Source organism: Phoxinus phoxinus, assembly GCF_949152265.1.
Source record: "Phoxinus phoxinus genome assembly, chromosome: 22".
Lineage (NCBI taxonomy): Eukaryota > Metazoa > Chordata > Actinopteri > Cypriniformes > Leuciscidae > Phoxinus > Phoxinus phoxinus.
In genome coordinates, this window is record NC_136897.1 from 11,382,189 (window position 1) to 11,402,193 (window position 20,005).

General features: G+C 39.3%; 1 protein-coding gene across 3 annotated transcripts in view; it reads right to left on the reverse strand.

Annotated features, from left to right (window-relative positions):
* Positions 1 to 12,625, reverse strand: part of palm1a (paralemmin 1a) — a 63,571-nt gene extending 50,946 nt beyond the window's left edge. For 2 of the 3 annotated variants that reach the window (XM_079598475.1, XM_079598474.1), the window contains exon 1: positions 12,461 to 12,619. In XM_079598475.1, coding sequence (XP_079454601.1) covers positions 12,461 to 12,465 — 5 coding nt within the window. In that variant the 5' untranslated portion in view covers positions 12,466 to 12,619. Of the gene's footprint in view, positions 1 to 12,460 lie in introns of all 3 variants that reach the window. The other variant, XM_079598473.1, reaches the window with a different exon arrangement.
* Positions 12,626 to 20,005: the final 7,380 nt, after the last annotated feature.

The following is a 20,005-nucleotide window of genomic DNA, read 5'->3' on the forward strand; positions in this document are numbered from 1 at the left end:
TAACTTCAACAATGAAAATACAGTTTAAAAATATGACTTATCTGGTAACTATTAATATACCTAAATGAAGTACTAGTAAAATAATTAAAATACATTATAGTATTTAATGTGAGACCACTATCAATATTACTTTTTATACAAAATATAGCTGTCGCACAGTATTGGTGTCATTTCCACCACAACACTGTAATGTCCCTTTAAAAAGTTTTTGTGAAAGATTGTTTAGGTGGTTTCTATGGAAATGTTCAGTGACATCAGAGCACATGTTGGACATGGAGGCAATTAAAATTTTCATCAAGAACATAAGAAGAAAAATCAAGGTAAATATTGCTTGATCAGTTAATATATTTATTCTACGTCATTTCCAAACATGCTGTACCTTCAAGGGTGTTTTTAAAAAGTTAAAAATGTTAAGTTAAATAAGAGTATTTTGCATACATGAAATGCTAAGTATTAATTCAAAGCTAATCAGTGAAGCTATCTTCCATTTTTTCACAAAAAAATACAGAAATGTCATTTCCACCACAGTCATTTCCATCACACTGCCCTCTGTGGTGGAAATGACAGCATGTGGTGGAAATTACATTTATGGTTACAAAGTACAATTGATTGATTATATTATAATGTATTACAATACTTTTTATATTTATATTATTATATTATATATATATATATATCCCCCTCCTCATTGAACTGCCACCTTATAGTGGTGGAGGGGTTTGAGTACTGATCCTAGGAGCTATGTTGTCCAGGGCTATATGCCCCTGGGAGGAGTTCGGTGAGGCCATGGAGAAGGACTATCGGCGGGCCTCGAAGAGATTCTGGAAAAGCGTCCGGCGCCTCAGGAGGGGGGAAGCAGTGCCCTACCACCGCTGTCTACAGTGGAGGTGGGCGGCTGTTGACCTCAACTGGGGATGTCGTCGAACGGTGGAAGGAATACTTAGAGGATCTCCTCAATCCCGCCATCACGTTTTCCATTGAGGAAGCAGAGGCTGAGGTCTCAGAGGTGGATTCGTCTATTACCCAAGCTGAAGTCACCGAGATAGTCAAGAAGCAACTCGTGGCAAGGCACCGGGGGTGGATGAGATCCGCCCTGAGTACCTCAAGTCTCTGCATGTTGTGGGGCTGTGTTGGCTGACACACCTCTGCAACATCGCGTGGCGTTTGGGGACAGTGCCTCTGGACTGGCAGAATAGGGTGGTGATCCCTCTTTTCAGAAGGGGGACCAGAGGGTGTGTTCCAACTACAAGGGGAACAGTAAGGTTTTTCATCCCGGTCGTGAACACTGGACCAGCTCTATACCCTCTACAGGGTGCTGGAGGGTTCATGGGAGTTTGCCCAACCAATCCACATGTGCTTTGTGGATTTGGAGAAGGCATTCGACTGTGTCCCTCGTGGCGTCCTGTGGAGGGTGCTCCGGGAGTATGGGGTCCGGGGCCCTTTGCTAAGGGCTGTTCGGTCCCTGTACGACTGGAGCAGGAGCTTGGTTCGCATTGAGCTTGGCTCCAGCAGCCATATCATCCTGTAGTCCAAGACTGGTTTCCCACTGAAGCTAAGCGGGACTGAGCCTGGTTAGTACCTGGATGGGAGACCTCCTGAGAAATCCAGGTTGCTGCTGGAAGAGGTGTTAGTGAGGCCAGTAAGGGGCGCTCACCCTGTGGTCTGTGTGGGCCCTAACACCCCAGTATAGTGACAGGGACACTATACTGCCAAAAGAGCACCGTCCTTCGGATGAGACATTAAACTGAGGTCCTGACTCTCTGTGTTCATTACAAATCCCAGGATGTCCTTCGAAAAAGAGTAGGGGTGTAACCCAAATATGCCCTGTGGCCTCTCTCCATCATGGCCTCCTAATCATCCCCATACACTGAGTGGCTTCATCACTGTCTCCTCTCCACCAGTAAGCTGGTGTGTGGTGGGCATTCTGGCACAATATGGCTGCCATCGCATCATCCAAGTGGATGCTGCACATTGGTGGTGGTTGAGGAGATTCCCCCCCTTCTATGTAAAGCGATTTGAGGTCTCAGAAAAAGCGCAAAATGTATAAATGTAACAAATTATTATTAATTATTGGTTCGCATTGCCGGCAGTAAGTCAGACTTGTTCCCGGTGCATGTTGGACTCTGGCAGGGCTGCCCTTTGTCACCAGTTCTGTTCATAATTTTTATGGACATAATTTCTAGGTGCCGCCAGGGGCCGGAGGGTGTCGGGTTTGGGGACCACACGATTTCGTCTCTGCTTTTTGCATGGATGATGGATGATGTTCTCGTGTTGGCCTCATCAGACCAGGACCTTCAACGTGCACTGGGACGGTTTGTAGCTGAGTGTGAACCGGCTGGAATGAGAATCAGCAACTCCAAATCTGAGGCCATGGTCCTCAGTCGGAAAAGGGTGGCTTGCCTACTTCAGGTTGGTGGAGAGTTCCTGCCTCAAGTGGAGGAGTTCAAGTATCCTGGGGTCTTGTTCACGAGTGAGGGAAGGATGGAACGGGAGATTGACAGACGGATCGGTGCAGCTTCTGCAGTAATGCGGTCGATGTACTGGTCTGTCGTGGTGAAGAAAGCGGCTCAGCTCTCATTTACCGGGGGTAATGACCGAAAGGACAAGATCCCGGATACAGGCGGTCGAAATGAGCTTTCTCCGCAGAGTGGCTGGGCGATCCCTTAGAGATAGGGTGAGGAGCTCGGTCACTCGGGAGGAGCTCAGAGTAGGCCGCTGCTCCTCCACATCGAGAGGGGTCAGCTGAGGTGGCTCGGGCATCGGCTCCAGGTGACTCCTGGACGCCTTCCCGGGAAGCTGTTCCAGGCACGTCCCACCGGGAGGAGACCCCGGGGAAGACCTAGGACATTCTGGAGAGACTATGTCTCCCGGCTGGCCTGGGAACGCCTCGGTGCCCCCCCGGAAGAGCTGGAGGAAGTGTCTGGGGAGAGGGAAGTCTGGGCATCTCTGCTTAGACTGCTGCCCCCACGACCCGGCCCCGGATAAGCGGAAGAAGATGGTTGGATGGATGGATGGATTATGATATTATTTTTATTTCTAAATTATATTACTTTAATATTAATTGATTTAATTTGTACCTATTTTTATTTAAGTATGCACTATTCATCTGTGAGACAAATCTGTTTTATACATCAAACTCAGCAGTACACTAAAACAGGTGGTTATGTTTAATGACTTTGTGAATCAAGTTTAATGAGTGTGATGAGTTAAAAAAAAAATCTAATAAATATCTCTACTGTTTTTATATATTCATGTTAATTCATTGTCATTTCCACAACACCCTGTCATTTCCACCACCGCCCTGTCATTTCCATCACCACACACACTTTTTTAAAATATTAAAAAAGTTCTCATTACACATTAAAAATGTAACCACAATTTATGAGATCATGCTCTACTTAATATAAAAATTAAAGTTATTTATTTTCTAATAAGCTCTTGCCCAAACCAATATTAAATTTCAGAGTGTGATAGGTGTACAGTTCAGCATTTGGTCCTTAGGGCAGTTCATTTATCTCATTGAAAAATGTATAATTGTTGCATATTGTGGAAAAACTGATAAAACTAGTTACAAAAATGATCTTAGAGAATTCTTGAGTGGAATAAGTTATTCTATTTTTAAATAACAGCTGTATATTGATATGTGGTGGAAATGACATTTGTTCATTGCAGGTCGGAAAAAATGTAAAATATTTACAATTTCTCTTGTAATCTAAGTTTGTCCACTTACAGGCCTTAAAACTAGACAAATTATTTAAACTTATAAGACTGTGTTACGTGACTTTTGAACAAATTTTTTTTATTCAACTTCACAAGGCTAAAAGTGCCCGTAGTTGAAGAAACGCCCATATACAGTAGCCTACATTTTGTCATATCATTATAAAGTGATTAATTTGTTGACTAAATGCTGCATTAGTAGAGAAAGAACAGCACAACAGTGTGTTTGTTTGCCTTCGAGGCTGAGAGGACGCTAACATTAGTAGTACCTCAAGCGGTTAAAACACTGACAAACATAAACGTAAGTCCGACCCGAATGTTTAATGTCACAATTGTTACCTCTATTTGCATTAGTTCATATCCAGCTGGTCACTTTTATGCATTAAATATGCAGAGAAGTTGCATATTTAAAGCTAGAGACGTAAGCAAAATGATATGTTCATACAGCCGACAGAAACATAAACGAATCAGAAAAGCATATTCGATTTCGGTTTTTTTTTTTCATCTTTACTTTAATAGCTACATATTTTGTTATTTTGATTTGATAATTATCAAGTGTTTATAAAATAGAAGCAAAAGTGTGAGACTGACTATACATGTAATATTTATGTAATTTCAATGCTCTGGCATTGTAGATATTTAAATTTGGCCATCTTTAAGTATGACTGTTTGGCTTGAAAAGAACAAAATAGTTACATTTCGAATGTAACTGGTTTTATTTGTTATTTAGAGTATTACTTTTAGTTTCAGTTTGAATGAATGTCTTTTATTGACTTAAATATTTATTCACATTTATATATTTATTTCATTTAGCATGTTTTCATGGTTCAATACAGTTTTATTTTTATAATAAAGTTCAGCACTGTTTTACTTGGAGTGTTATGTTTGTTTTTATCCAGTATCAATTTTAAAAACTATCGGTTCATTAATCGGTTATCGGCAAGTATGGCCCAACCTAGCTATCGTTATCGGTAAAATCCACTATCGGTCGACCTCTACAACCAGCCATGATGGGGAGTTAGAGTATATATCAAAACGGAGCCAGGATTTAAATAGTTTAAATGCTTTTTAACAAATTTTAACTATGATTTAACTAAATTAAAACAAGGGAACAAACTAGTACAAAGGCGCTTGGTATTATAACCAAAATTAAAAATTTGTTAAGAACAAGATATTGTGGCCGTGAATTAAAAATGTGTTCCCATGAATTATTCTTTCCCTTGTTTTAGTTAAATCGCGACCATTTTATACTAATTTGTTCCTTCGTTTTAGTAAAATTGTGGACACAAAATTGTTTCCTCAATTTAATTTAGTCAAATCAAAACAAATGACCAAATTGGTAAAACATGGCAACAACTTCACTAAAAGGGGTGATATAATGGTACATGCACTTTTACAAGTTGATTGTACTGAAATGTGTGTTGGCAGTGCCTGTACACAACCATCATATAATGATAAAAAACCATCCAGTGTTTTTTTTTTATTTTAATCTCCTTATATGTTTTCCCGTCTCAAATCGAGCCGTCTGACCGTGTGACGTTATCATAGTCTATAGTTCATGTTTGCGCGAATCATTTCTTACCATACTGCTTTATAAACGAGGGTCAGTATAAAGCTGGTTTTGCTAAGAAGCTGCTCCTGAAAAAATAATCGGTACCAACTATTCGTGTTCCTGCTGCACCACCAGAAGAGGTGAGGAAGTGAGTGTAAAGTTTTATTCATCACTGACAAGCCGCCTACATTTACCGAAAAAAAGTTTTTCATGACCATTAGCTGTAACATCAGTCTGTCAATGAACTAACGTATCAGTAAACACATAGCGTTCGTATCTCACTACTCTACCCTGCCAGTACAAAGATAGATCAAAGTGACATTACGTTAACCAACCATTCAGAAACGTCCTGTTCGAGCCTTAATTGTCGAACTTCTTCGGGGCCGTCATCGTGATCTGGGTCTGACTCCGGTTCAAATTGATACGGTTGCACAGATGTGTCCTCAGAGACTCCCGCTGCCATTCTTTCTCCAAAATATACCCTCAACTGTTGTCAAGGCAGCACTCCACGTGTGTTGTGTCAAAATGCCCCACAGAACAGAGGGACGGGGTGAGCAAAGCTCATTATCATTTAAAGACACATGCACTTAAATGGTGTGCTGAAAACAGAGCTGCTTTTGACCAGGTAAAATTTGTGTTTTCTTACAATACTAATGAGAATTTTTAATTAAAGTATATTACAAACTTTTCATTCAGACCCTAAAGAGTCATATTAACTTGTAGAAAAATGGCATTATATGACCCCTTTAACTAAAATGAGGGAACAAATTAGTACAAGTTTATCACTGAAAACTGTATCGTACTTTGTCTACCATTTCAACAGCATTATGGTAAAAATGGTACCATATGGCAACAGCTTTCTTACCTGTATGCAATGGCATTTTGCCAGGGGGTTGGGCAGAACTGACGGAACTGCTGTTTCTTTCAGTTTTTTCCCTTCCGTTTGGCCTAAAACATGGTTCATGGTCATCCAGTTTGACATGATGACTAAACACACAGAGGTTTTTCAGATTTTCCGTAGCGGTATTCTCTCCGTATTAGCGATTCTTTGCAACCTTTAGCCACTGCCTACAATGCCCTGGATTCTTAATCCAATGCCCGAAAATAGCTCACTCTTGCTTAACGTTTACTCTTTGAATTCTTGAACCAGGAAACAAGTTGACACCATTATGACTAAGAGTTTGCTAAGAAGTATTTTCTACATAAGCAAGGCGATATTTGACTCTGGTCAAGTGTATCCATAGCAGACTGGTGGGAGTGTCCTTGGACAGCATTTTTTCTTTGCTTTTTCTGGTAAGGTAACAACGATGTAAAAAAAATGTTTCGTCTTTCAACAGCATAGGCAGCCAATTTGTATTGAAACTAGCCCATTTTGCCAGCAGTGAAGTACCCCTTTAACTAAAATAAGGGAGTAAGTTACTACGTAACCATGATTGAACAAATTAGTACAACCAGGCCAATGGCCACAAATTAATTAGACATTGGAGCCAGTGGCGTAGCACAAATCCATGCCCAACCCTCAACCCCCCGCTCGAACCACAAGTTCACAATATCTCAAGTCATGTGCAGGATTCTGTATAACGTCTTTAGAAAGTGTTTTAAAAAGTGTACAAAATAATCCTGCAATCCAGGAAAGGAAATGATGTAATGATTCTGTAGTTGCATGTTCTTTCAGCCTGATATCTATATCCAAAGTTGCAGTACTGAAATCCACACTATTCTGTCGACATCCCTATGGATTTACTCATGAACTGCTCAATGAATTGAATTGAAAGAACACTGTCTAATTTATATGACCATGACCCATATTGTCAGTAAAGGGTGTTGGCCATGACATATACATTAGATAACACAGAGCTCCTCTCACACTGATAATGAATAACAGAGTGAAGAGAATAACAAAATAGACAGGAACTGAAGGTCAGATGATCCATTAGTTTTGAATCATGGTGGGGAGGGTTTCCCATTTGCTTTTTTAAAGCACCTATTATGGCCTTTTACAAAGTCTCAGTTTAGTTTTTAGGGTGTACTAGAATATGTTTTCATGCCTGATGCAAAAAATGGATTTATTTAAACATATTTTACATTGTTACAGCAACTCTCTCCCCAGTCTGGTTTGAACACGCCGATTTCGATAAAGCCCCTCCTTCCGAAATACGAAATGTGCTGTGATTGGTTAGCTGGCCCAGTGTGTAGTGATTGGCACCACTTAGTGCGTGATTTGGAAATATCCCACCGAGTTCTTCTCTAGTGTAAACATTTAGGATGGCGTCAATTTCAAACCAATTCGAGCCTGATTCAGACTCTGATAATGTTAACAAACAAGAGGATCGTCCAGAACGGATTTTATGCACAGATTTTGCAAGCACAGATATTCCAGGATGTTTCAGAGTGGTATGTTTTTTGTTGTTTTTTCTTATAGATATGATGCTATCCACCATTTAATCATGATATTTGTCTGAAAACTATGGTAATACAAACAGTAATCAATCACAATCCCATGGTTAACTTACCTAAGGAGCGGTGAACGTCTTACAAAAGCGAGAGCTTACAAAAGCAACAGAAAACAAGCTGTTTTCCATAAAATGTGCAGCACACAGATAAACGTTGGGGTTATAATGTTCAGGAACAGTGATTTCACCACTCTAAGTTTGTCAGCCTAGTAAAGGTCAAACAAATAATTTTGGAAACGTTGTGGAAAAAACAGTGTCTCTTTGACAAAGCGACAACACTGTCTTCTCTAACTCAGCTCAACCAAGCCTCGAACCTTATTTGCATATTCCATGTGTGGAGATTATTTAAATGAGTAACATTACGGGCCCTATTTTAAAGATCTAAACGCATGGTCTAAAGCGCAAGTGCACTTAGAATGTGTCCGAAATTAATCCACTTTTGCTGTTAGTTTAACTACGGGAAAAAAGGTCGGCGCACCCGCCACATGGTCTAAAAGGGTTGTCCCTATTCTCTTAAAGGATTAGTTGTCCATGTCTTTCTTTCTTCAGTCAAAAATATATTTTTTCTTTTTCGTCCTTTCCTACTTTTTTGAACCGGAGTACACAGACGAATAACTTAGATAGATGGCGTCAACGTGACCTTTCCAACATGATTACGTAATGTGTGGCGCGTCGCAGACCAGCACAAGTGGTGTTTTGTGCTGTTGTTTTCCTCAAAAACCTTAATTTATTTTCAAATGAAGAAAGAAAGCCATGGGTATCTTGGATGACATCGGGGTGAGTAAATTATCAGCAAAACATATTTTGAAAGTGAACTAATCCTTTAATGAGTAATGGGTGTGCTTTCAGCGTAAAGGCCTCCGTATGCTTCTGCGTCAACTCCACGGCGTAGCTACACCGCCACTCCTACGGTGTTGTGGCCGTTTTATGGTTCTGCGTCGGGTTGCGTTGGATCGCGGTGCATTTCACCGCCATAACGCTAGGGGGTGTGTGGTTTGCAAATCTTTTGCTAGTTTGTTTTGGTTCCGTGCGCCGGTTCCGCTTTTTCATTTCCGACAATGGCGAGCGAAAGAGAGAGAGTGTTGTTGCAGCTGGAGCTAATCGACGTTGAACAACAAATGATTTTATTGCAAATGTTTAATCGCAGAAGAAAAAGAAGACGTTGTTGAAACAAACAGTGCAGTGGTCACTTTAAAAATGGCGGTATAGCGGGAGGGGGAAACCGGAAAAGCTACACTCTGGAAATGATGTATAATCTGACCAATCACAGACCTTGCGGTCTGTGTCACGGCGGAGAGGTCGGAGAGGGGTTCGCGGAGACGCAGAGGGGTCTGCAGGGGTACGCCGTTGATTCAACGCAGAAGCATAAAACAGGCTTAATGTGCAATAAACCAATCGCAGTCTCATCTTCCATTCCCTTTAAAAGCCAGTTGCACTAGCACCAGGGCATATTCGCAATATACATGGCGGAATTTGAGTGAACTGAAAAACTGAACTCTTCTCTAGCGAGGAAACGGATCTGCTTGTGTGCAAGGTTAAAGCGGACCCGCCTCTTTAAATAACAAAAAAAATGTGCGGCATTGACTTTAGATCAGGTTTTTGTTGGTCAATGGTGAAGTCAATTTCAGTTGCCTCAAAATAGCAACGCGCCAACAATGTGCCTGAACACACCTCGTTTTCCATGGGTGCACAAATGGGTGCAAATGCATTGCTATTCAAACAACGTGGTGCAAGACGTGAAAATGATAACTGCGTCAGCCTGAAACTAGTAAAAAACCACTTGAAGCACGCCTGGCTCTTATAAAGCCCGTAAAAATCGCGTTGTGGTCCAAACGAGCCATTTGTTGTAGTTCTAGAAAAGGGGATTCTGTAAAAATAAACAATCTCCCTTTGGAGTGGACTGAGCTTTGTAACCTTGCAGATATTTTTTATGCTCAAGCAGCAGCGTTACACACTAACTAAAGATGAAAAACTGGAAAAACATAATAGGACCCTAATTCAGTTCTCACTCAGTTTTCATCCTTCTTTGAGGAACCCTGACCAAGCAGTTTCAGGCCTGCTCATTAGGGCTCTGCTCAGACACACTGTCTGATGAATCCTTTGAAGCTTCCCAGCATTCCTCAGCACATGTGGCAGAAATCAGCACTTCATAAGCAGGAGGAAAGGATGACAGTGGAGAAATGGTACGCATGCTGAGTTCCAAAGCAACATCAACAGGAACTGATGCGCCCATCAACCTTCTCATTGAAGCCCGAGATTAACAATGCTCCATCTTGACTATACACTTAAATGAAAGGGAAAACGAGCAGCTTTATCATACTCAAATTTCACCACAACTGCACCGGTCATAAAAAAGGCAATGTGCAGTACCCAAAATATACAATAGGATTATACATACATTTACCGCCACATTTTTTTCAGCTAAAAGCAGGTCTTATCATATTTCAGGGAAGATATTTTCATTGTGCCAATAAAACAGCGCCTAATTTCATCCTCTCCTGAACGGAGTGGTCATTTATGGGGTTTCAGACAGACTCGTGCGAGTCACTAATGGAGAGGCATGTGTCATCCGATATGGGTAGGGCCTTTCATTCAGATTCCAGGAGCAACTGTCAGCCCACCCCTCATCTCTCTCCCTCTGGTGTAGTACATTAGAGTAATTAAGTCTGCCGGCAGTTGTCTCTGCTCTTCTAGCTAAAGCCCCGGTCATGATGTATCCTCTCAGTTTCACAGAGGGAAACAGGATTCTCAGCGCATGGATTATTAGGTTGTTTCACATCATTGCAGCTCACTGCATTCTTACAGAAATCAGTCAGACAGAATTCTTTTGTGTATCGTTTATGTACCAATAAATCTTTTCATTTGACATGCTTGAAGTCAGCATGTAATGGAATCTATTTTCTAAATGCATCTTAATGATCTCATTAAGGATAATTTATTCATGTTTAATTTATACAATATTTTAACTTTGTAATTTTTAATCAAAATATCACAACTCGCAAATCTTCCAGTGAAACGACAAACTACTTCACTCTCTTTAGTCCGCTTAAGTCCCTTTCTAACAATCAACTGCAAGCTTGTATTCAGATCTGCCTCCATTCAATCAACAACCGATAGATATATTTTATTATTATTTTTTACAATATGGAAGAAATTATCTGTAATGGCAACATCACAACTATCATCTGTCTTTCTCAGTGTGATGCATTACTCAACTTGCAAAGTTCGATTTAATGTACAATTTACTAAAATGTTGCAATAAACAAGATTTGTATTGCTCTAAGAAAATATCAGCACAGCAATATAAGTTAAAGTTCAGAGTAAGCAACAGAGAAACGCAGCAGAGAAAAAAAGACCCATCACAATTCAATATGCAAATGAATGCAAAAAAGAAGACCAATTTAGAATGCAAATTATTAGCAATAACCTAATAACTTATTAGTTTTAATTGATTCGTGCAAGCACTGTGAAATATGTTCTACATTTTGAATTAAAGTGGACTTGTGTGGTTTTGTATAAGACTTTTAAAAGAGCATCTGTATTATAATCTTACTACAGTATCAACCTTATTTTGAAATGCAGAAGAAAGCTAGGTTCTGTGAATGTGCAAAATTTCCGACTCATTAGCCGCTATATGTAAATAACTACAAGAAAAAGTGCAGTAAATGGTAAAACATTATGCTGGGGAAAAAAACAGTTTATGATTATCATTATGAGATTAAATTCAAATAACATGACAACAAATGTCAGATTGCTCAATATCAAGCATCATGTACAAAACCCACTAACCTCTAAGTGGGGTTTTTTCTAGTGTGCATGGAGCAAGAAATATAAAATCTGGATTGTAGTGATTCATTGAGTAGAGGGGAAGCTCTGTAAATCCATACAGTGTTCCACACTTTCAGTGCCTTGCTTCTTTTAGGGTGCGTTCACACTCGGAATGTTTGTTTCAAATAAAACTAACTCTGGTTTGACTGTTTTGTTAATGCGGTTCATTTGAATAAGTGTGAACGCTGCCATCTGAACTCTGGTAAGCACCAAACAAGCGGACCGAGACCGCTGAAAAGAAGTTAACCGAACCCAAAGCATACTGTTTTGGCTTCTTTTCAAACTATTTCCAGATGAAATATTAAAAGAAATTAGACGGTTTCTCTATTCAGTATAGTTATTGCTTAATGTATAGGATGGCTAATTGTTCTTTAGCACTGAATAAGCATGGCAGCTTAGCAGCCTCGTGCCTATGACCGAATCACAGTAGGCTAGTGGTTAAATACAGTAGCCTACGCGATACTGTAAACAAACACTCATGTAAGATGAATAGCAAGTACCTCAAAGATTAAAAAAGGAGATGCTGCTTCTAAATTAGCCATGAAAATAACTGCACTGAGAGTCAATGGCATGAAGGAGAAACCTATTTCTGTCAGCACGGGGGATATAGAGCGCATGTGTGCTGGATGCTGCTCTCACCCCTGGATGTCATACCGTTATCCGCTGTACCGACACACATTACACCACAGCAAAAAATATACAATAGCTCTAAACGATCATCGTTTTAAACATGAACATTTGTAACATTAAAAATGCAGCCTTATTTTCAAGTATACCGTTTAATTGTGCCATAGGAACAACAAGAAGAGCAGAGCTTGGGATGTTTTGCAGGTGTGGCTCCGTTCACTCATTAAAGAGGCCAGCGGCACACTGGACTGCCCACTAAATGAAGAATAGTTGCTATACTCACTGCATATTGTCCCAGTGCTGTTTCCCCTCAAATTTCAGGTTTATTCTCCCGTTTGTTTGTTTTTATCAGATGCACAGCACCATCAGTGTCAGCCCTGTGTCTTCTTCCCTGTGTGTGAGCAGTGAGACCGGGAGCTGCTGCTGCTGGCGTCCCTCCCCTGAATCTGCCCCTCTCTGCCTTATGATCAGTCCACCGCGAATCCGGGAGAAAAAAAAAAAACACTACACGTCCTTGTCAACAAGCTCTAAAAGCTGAACACTGTGGTAATATATCTTTATGAACTCTCTGAGAGATTCCGGTTTCTCATAGATCTGAGTTTTGTATGCTATAGATGTTTTATTTTAAATTATATTTCGCGCAGTGTGGTAATTAATTTGGGATTTGTCGCCCTCTCGTGGACTTAGAAGGTACTGACAATATTTGTTGACCAGGTTGCAAATACTTATATATATATTATTATTATTTTGTCTGTTTATTGAATTCTCAACTATTCACTATAAAATTATATTAAATATCTGTTCTGAATTTGTCATTTTAAATAATTAATTTTGACACAGCTGCTAGATTTTTATATAGAATATTTTTTAATATATATATTTTGAAATAGACAAAACATGATTCATGTTCCTGTAACCTCTTTAACCTCTTCCTTGTTCATTCAAAAAGTAAATCACAGTAACATAATCTAATGTGCACTTCTGCTACAAAATGATTGGAAAAGAAGATATGGCCTAATGATTCCCCGTGCCAAATTAACTTTTCAACCCTTTCTTAATTAAAGGGTTGAAAAGTTAAAATGGCACTGGAAATCATTATCTTCTTGTTGTGTAAGTGCATCTACAGAACTTCTCATAATTATTCATCTATTTATCCCTTGCCCAATTTGAAATGCACAAATAAATATGGGGAATATGTTTGTAATAATATAGGCTATGGGCTAATAAAATATATACGAATAGCCTATCTTTAAGGCATTTAATCTTATTTTAAAGATTTTATTCAATTAAATAGAAATAAATATTTAATAGTTTTTTTTTTAAATCATCAAATCATTTGTATGTTTATTTTTGATTTTCTAAAATTGCACTGATTATTTTATGCATGTTATTGTGTGCACAGAGGAGAATTGGTCATGAGCTGTTATGTTATTTTCATATTATATTATGCGATTATGACACAATATGACAATTGGTGGTGTGCATCTTTCTGCTGACACTGCAGCTGGGTTGTGTGTTTGGCAGGCAGCCTGTAGATGGAGTACATGACCAGCTCTTGCTGTACATATACATAGAAATATTACCATGACCATGGGAATCTGAATTCATTTTGAAATAGGTGATAAATCATTGAAGATGTATAAATCAATGAAATATATAAGTTGAGCACGATTCTATCCTCCTCACTAACAGAGAAAGCAGAAAATCTTTCATCTGTCTGACCTCCACAACAAGATCACACCTTCAAGCCTTCATAAAAGAGCGAACACTGTCAGAAATATTCACATTCCCGAATGCATACTGAATCTCTTATGTTAACAGCATTTATATAACATAGCAGTGACTTATTGAGCATGTTTAACGCCGTGGATCTTCATTTTTGAAGGATTCCAGCCCACACAGCTCCACCCTGATGCTCCTCACACAGACTCTTCTTCAGCCACACGGATCTGCCTCACTGGCCTGCCAGTTGCCGTGGTAACTTGACATGTCTCCATTTGCTCTGATCAATGGAAATGTTGCTGTCGCAGGGGATTGGAGCGCTGCCAGCTCTCTCGGAGTGCGACGTGAGTCCCTCGCTCCCTCTCCCTCTCTCGCTCCGAGAGAAGGAAGACACAAAGGAAGAAATGGTGGCAGGGGAAGCAGTGGGGTGGTGGAGGTGGGTGTGGAATGCCATTTGGATGGTTTCTTGGCCTCTGTGGTCAGGGTTAAACGTCCACTCATGAGGCAAATCGTTTTCATTTGAGTGCACTGATTCTGTAATAACAAAACAATCAGTTTGAGTGGCACTCCTGTGATGTAAAATAAGGGATTTTCCTCAAACGATCAGCCTTCCTGATTTTGCTGAGTAAATTTCTGGAGGAGTGGGGGTAAAAATGGCTGCGGCATCCGCGTGTGTTTGTGTGGAGAAAGATTTGATTTCAGCTTGATGCTGTCTTGCCAAACCTTGAAGAATCGAGCAGTAGCCTATGTATAGAAAAACCCATATGAAGTCAGATTTGAGGTATTGTTTGTTCTCTATCAGTGAGACATGACCATAGTGAAATTTAACGTGACATGCTTAAAGGCACAATATGTAAGATTTTTGGATTCAAATATCCAAAAACCACTACAATTTTATATATTTAGTTGACTTGTATACTTATACATTAACCCAAAGGTTTCCAACAATGTTTACATCCAGAGCAATCAGAAATTTTAACGTCCCGCGTCATCGCATAGCCTGTCAATGACGCCACATCCATGTGTTACCCTCGATTTCTGGTTTTACTTCCGTAGAAACATCAAGAACGCTTTAATATATTACGTGTGTTTTATTAGACATTGTGAGTTTTTGGATACCTTTATCGATTGTTATATAGTTTCTTGATTTACCGCAAGGAACAGGTTTGTACCATGCATCAGAGTAAACAACATCAAGTAAACCATGTAAAACAGTGCTGCGTTACACCACAATTTTAATTAGTCAAATAAAGTGAGTAGTATAGGCTAATTCAGCATTTGCGGCTATTTTATTAGAATTAAATAAAATTAAGTGAATATACGTGATCAAGCGTTACTGTAACAATGTTATTTAGGGATGAAGGAGTTTAGGGATGAAGGAGGCGGACGTTAAACAATGTTAATCGTAAAATAAACAACAAAATGAAAGAAACGGCAGCAGCTGCAGCATAGAAGCATAATTAAAACATCAACATAAAATGTCCCAGGCTGTCCCATAACACAGTAACATTAATAAAACTTTAATACATTTCCTGAGTCCCGTCGGATTGCGTTCCATCGGCTGTGGAGGTGAAAACGACAACTGCCGTGATTCTACATTCATTCATGGTGTCATCAAGCTGTGCCTTTGTTATTGTTTTAAATAAGTGACCTCTAGCGACGAAAACTACACACTGTGCCTTTAAAGTCCCCCTGTAGTCAATAATTGTATCCCTTAAAAGCTCATCTTTGATCACCAAAAGGACATATTTAAACGTTTTTTTCCTTGAAAACATTTTCTTAATGCCTTAAAATAGCATGAATGTAACTCTACACCCTTGCCTTTACTGTAGTATACACGGTCTATGCATATGCAAATCAGCCCCGCCTCCACTCACTCACACCAGCTCAGAGATCCACTCGTTGACGATCACATGTTGACACGATTGGTTACAAGGTAGTTTGTGACGTCAGAAACACCAGCGAATTCAAACCGCGTTTTTGAGACTGTCTTTGGTTCACTGCAGTTTTAAGAAGAAGATACTCAGCAATGGTGTTGACTTGTGAATTTGCACATGGTTTGTCTTAAAGCATATTAAAAACACCATATAGACATATAAACAACATTAAAAGCTCAAAGAAAAAAGTGAATTTAAGTTAAAATGGAAATTTGATTTTGAAGTTTCATTCTTTTCATTTCATTTCATTGAAGTCATAGGTAAATTATAAAGTGCTGCAAAATCATTCAAATTAGTTAAAAATATATAATTGGGACCATCTGTTCAAAATGAATCCTTTAGAAATCATTCTAATATGCAGATTTGGTGCTCAAGAAAAAATTATGTATTATTATCAATGTTGAAACCAGTTGAAAACAGTTTAGTGCTGCTTAATATTTTTGTAGAAAGCGTGATACTTTTTTCCCCAGGATTCTTGTTCAACAGAACAGCATTTATTTGAATTAGAAATATGTTGTAACATTGTAAAAGTCTTCACACTTTTATTTATAAAAGTGTTAATCTCTTACTGTTACCAAACTTTCGGTGTGACCCATTTTGAGGGCTCACCAGTCGAGAACCTCTACAGTTCATAATGACCAGTAAAGTCCACTATACCTGTTAATAAGTGGTCCACTCCTCAAAGCTCAGCAAAAAGTGTGACATTTGGCCACCTGAGTTGGAGCGCTAGCCCAGTAAAAGTGCTCTGCAAAATAAAAGCTTTATCACCATGAGCAGCCGAAGCACCTGGAGATCAAAGGGCCGCTGTCTTCATTAAAGCTCTTGAAAATTGCATCAACGTGAATTTAATCAGGGTGAGTAAACTGAATATTGAAGGGACGAGCAAAAGTCATCACCCGCTATCTCCTTTACAGCAGACGACTGATTGCATTCTTCCTCTAGTTATTTTAGACATATAAATATGATGAATTATGATGAACAAATCATTAAGATATTGTATGTTGGTGTATTTGGGTGGTTGAGTTAGCAGATACTATTTTATCTATTTTTCTTTATTGTTGGACTCCTGCATACTTTGATCCATGAGGTCAAGTTATCTCCTGCCAACAGATGAAGAACGGGCTGATGAAATATATTGTGGTCTAAATATCCAAAACCCATTAGTAAATCATCTGATAAGATTTTAGTAGAAGAAAAATGTCCAGGAATGAAGCAAAGTGACAGCTTTAAATTGAATAACGTAACATTATTCCATAGAGTCTTCTGTCTCGTTTTTCTTTAGTCTTTTGAAAAATGATTACATCAGATATGACATAATAAACCCAGCCGTACACCTCGCAGCTGAAAATAAAGGAAACTTTATCAGTGCTCAAAATCCATTTCAACCTCTCATCTTTCAAAAGCATTCAATGTAATGAAATGAATTGAATGTAGCTATATGTGATTGTGAGCCCAGACCCGCCCCTTGAAACACACATAGTTCTTATTAAAATGATAAATTGCTCCGCACTGGAGGCCCCCACTGCTCAACCCAGTCACCATAGCAACAGCCAGAGCTCTGTTTGTGAGCTCTTTCGCAGACTTCACGATAGTTGCAGTGGATGGCGTGGGCACTGCTCGTGTTTGGAGAGTGTATGTAGGCGTCAGAGTTGACTAGGTGGAAGAAGCACATACTGATGCCAGGTGAACCATCGGCTTTTTGACACACAAAAAAACATTATTACATAAGCAGCTTGTATTTGCCTAATGATCACTTTGGAATCAACTAAGAAATGATTTAGGGCCTCCACTGGTACTGTAACGCTTAAGTTCCAATGAAGATAGTGTAACACAAGGTTTAATAGATAAATCCAAATAGGCAGCCAACATGCGATACAGTGTGCTAATGCACAGACAATACCGGACAAGAAGTGCAGGTGAAGGAACAACTTAAGGAACACAAACGAGGATAATTAATTAAACACAGCAGACACATATGAACTAATAATGATGAACTAAAAAAAGCTATAAATAAGACTGTCAATTGTTAGAATTTCATTTACAGAACATTTAGGGCCAGATTTACTAACAGCTTACGCCAGCGCAAACCCTCTTTTGGCGTTAAAAATACTGGCAGGATTTACTAAAGACACGCTGTGCAATATTATCACTGAAAAGGCGTGGACAGGGTCATTTTTGCGGCTGATCTTTTTGCATATGCATTTGTAGGAGTTTCCCTTTTAGACGCAAAATATATGGGAAACGCAAACATTTACTGGTATACGCCATTATTTACCACCCAAAAAAGCACGTCTTAAACCAGACGCTGGTTGTTATGAAAATGTGCGCGTCTGTGTTCTTAATTTGCGAGTCGTCAGTAGATCTTTCCACACCCATCGGCACTATTTTGGAATTGCGCTCTAACACTAATTTGCCCTGTTCAGTAGCATCTTGCTCGCCGGTTTCTCTCTAGAGCTCCCCCTACAGCTTCGGAATAGATATTTGCCAACACTGTCGAAAAACTTGTTGGCGACTCTCAGATACCAGAGGCTAGTAGATCAACGACATCAAAACAGACAGGACATTCTTTACAATTCTTCTTCATTCGGGTTCGAACAGCGCGAGGGTGCGCAATAATTATATAATTTTAGCAGATTACTTTTTGCCGTAAAGCAATTCTTTACATCGCGAGACCTAATACCACGCGATACAACCTGACGCCACATCCGGCGGTCCGCTGGCTCAAATTTGCAAGTGTGTTTTTTCCGCTCACATGCGATCGGGAGGGTGCGAAACGACCACCATTCAACCCGAAAAAAGTAATATAACCATTCCAATGACTCCGAAACTCCATCAAATGCAATAGCTACAAATTTTTTGTCTTTAATAAATTCTGACGCCAAAAGAGGGTTAGCACTGGCGCAAGCTGTTAGTAAATCTGGCCCTTATTCGTTTAGCAGACTAGATCTGCAGTGTGCTTGAAATTTAGCAGTGACATACTGACAGATCTTTAAAAGTTAGTGCCTTTAAAATATTTTTAGGTTGCTTGACATTCATTTGGACTGAAAGAAAGCTAATTGTTGATGCCTCTGGACAAAAGAACATCATTTGTGCTTCTCTTCAGTACTCACCCAGAGGATTGCATGGCAACAGTATAATTAAACCCCAAGTGTGGGATGCTGTCGGCTTCATAGATGTCTACGTTTCATCATTTTCTTTTCTTGGTATAATCACTATAATCATTACTCATAATAAACCCCTGTGTTCTTTTAATCTAAGAAATAACAATCTGTTACAAATAGTGTACTCTGGAATAGTAGAAAAGTCTTCTGATGTTGTTTCTTTTTCTCTTCCTGACATCCTGGCTGCATATGAAAGTTTCATATTCAAACTCATTTTATATTTAGGTATGCTTGCACTGCCAGTGCTTTGGTCTAATCTGCATTTAATAAGATTTTAAAGTATGACCTCAGCAAGTTTTGCAAATGCGAGTATAAAATGCTCTGGGCTACAAAATGATCTCTGGTGGAGAGATTAAAAAACCCAGTTTTAATGAGAAATCAAGCTATTTAAAAACCAGCTCCTATAAATGCTGGCTTGTCATATTTGAATCCAACTTAAAAGCACAGTATTTTGCAGATCTGCAGAGTATTTTATTGCTTAATGTTTTTGGTTAATTACTGTAAATATAGAAGTTATCATTTATACCTCCAGAGCCCTGATTGTGCTCTACACTCTACATCAACACACACACACACACACACACGCGCGCACACACACACACACACACACACACACGCGCACACACAATTCGAACATTGTTTATTTTGTTGAGCATTAAAATATTATGATGCGGTCGCATTTATCTTTTTCCATGAAATTCCACAGATGAAATGAAACTAATTATTTTATTCCCCTGTATCCTGCTGACAGAAATACGAAATGCATGTTTGGTGTATTATGTATTTGTATGTGACATGATGGGGTCTGTGAGGGACCGTAAGAAGTGGCTCCTCACATAAATCGATAGCTTCTTTTTTTTTTGCATTAAAGCTCCTGACACCCATGCAGCTCTAACCTGGTTTACCAAAGCTAAGCATGGATGGGCTTGACCAATGCTTGGATGGGAGACTTAGGCTATGTTCATTATCTTGCTTGGCAGATTTAAGACTGTAGCCAGTAAACTGCCT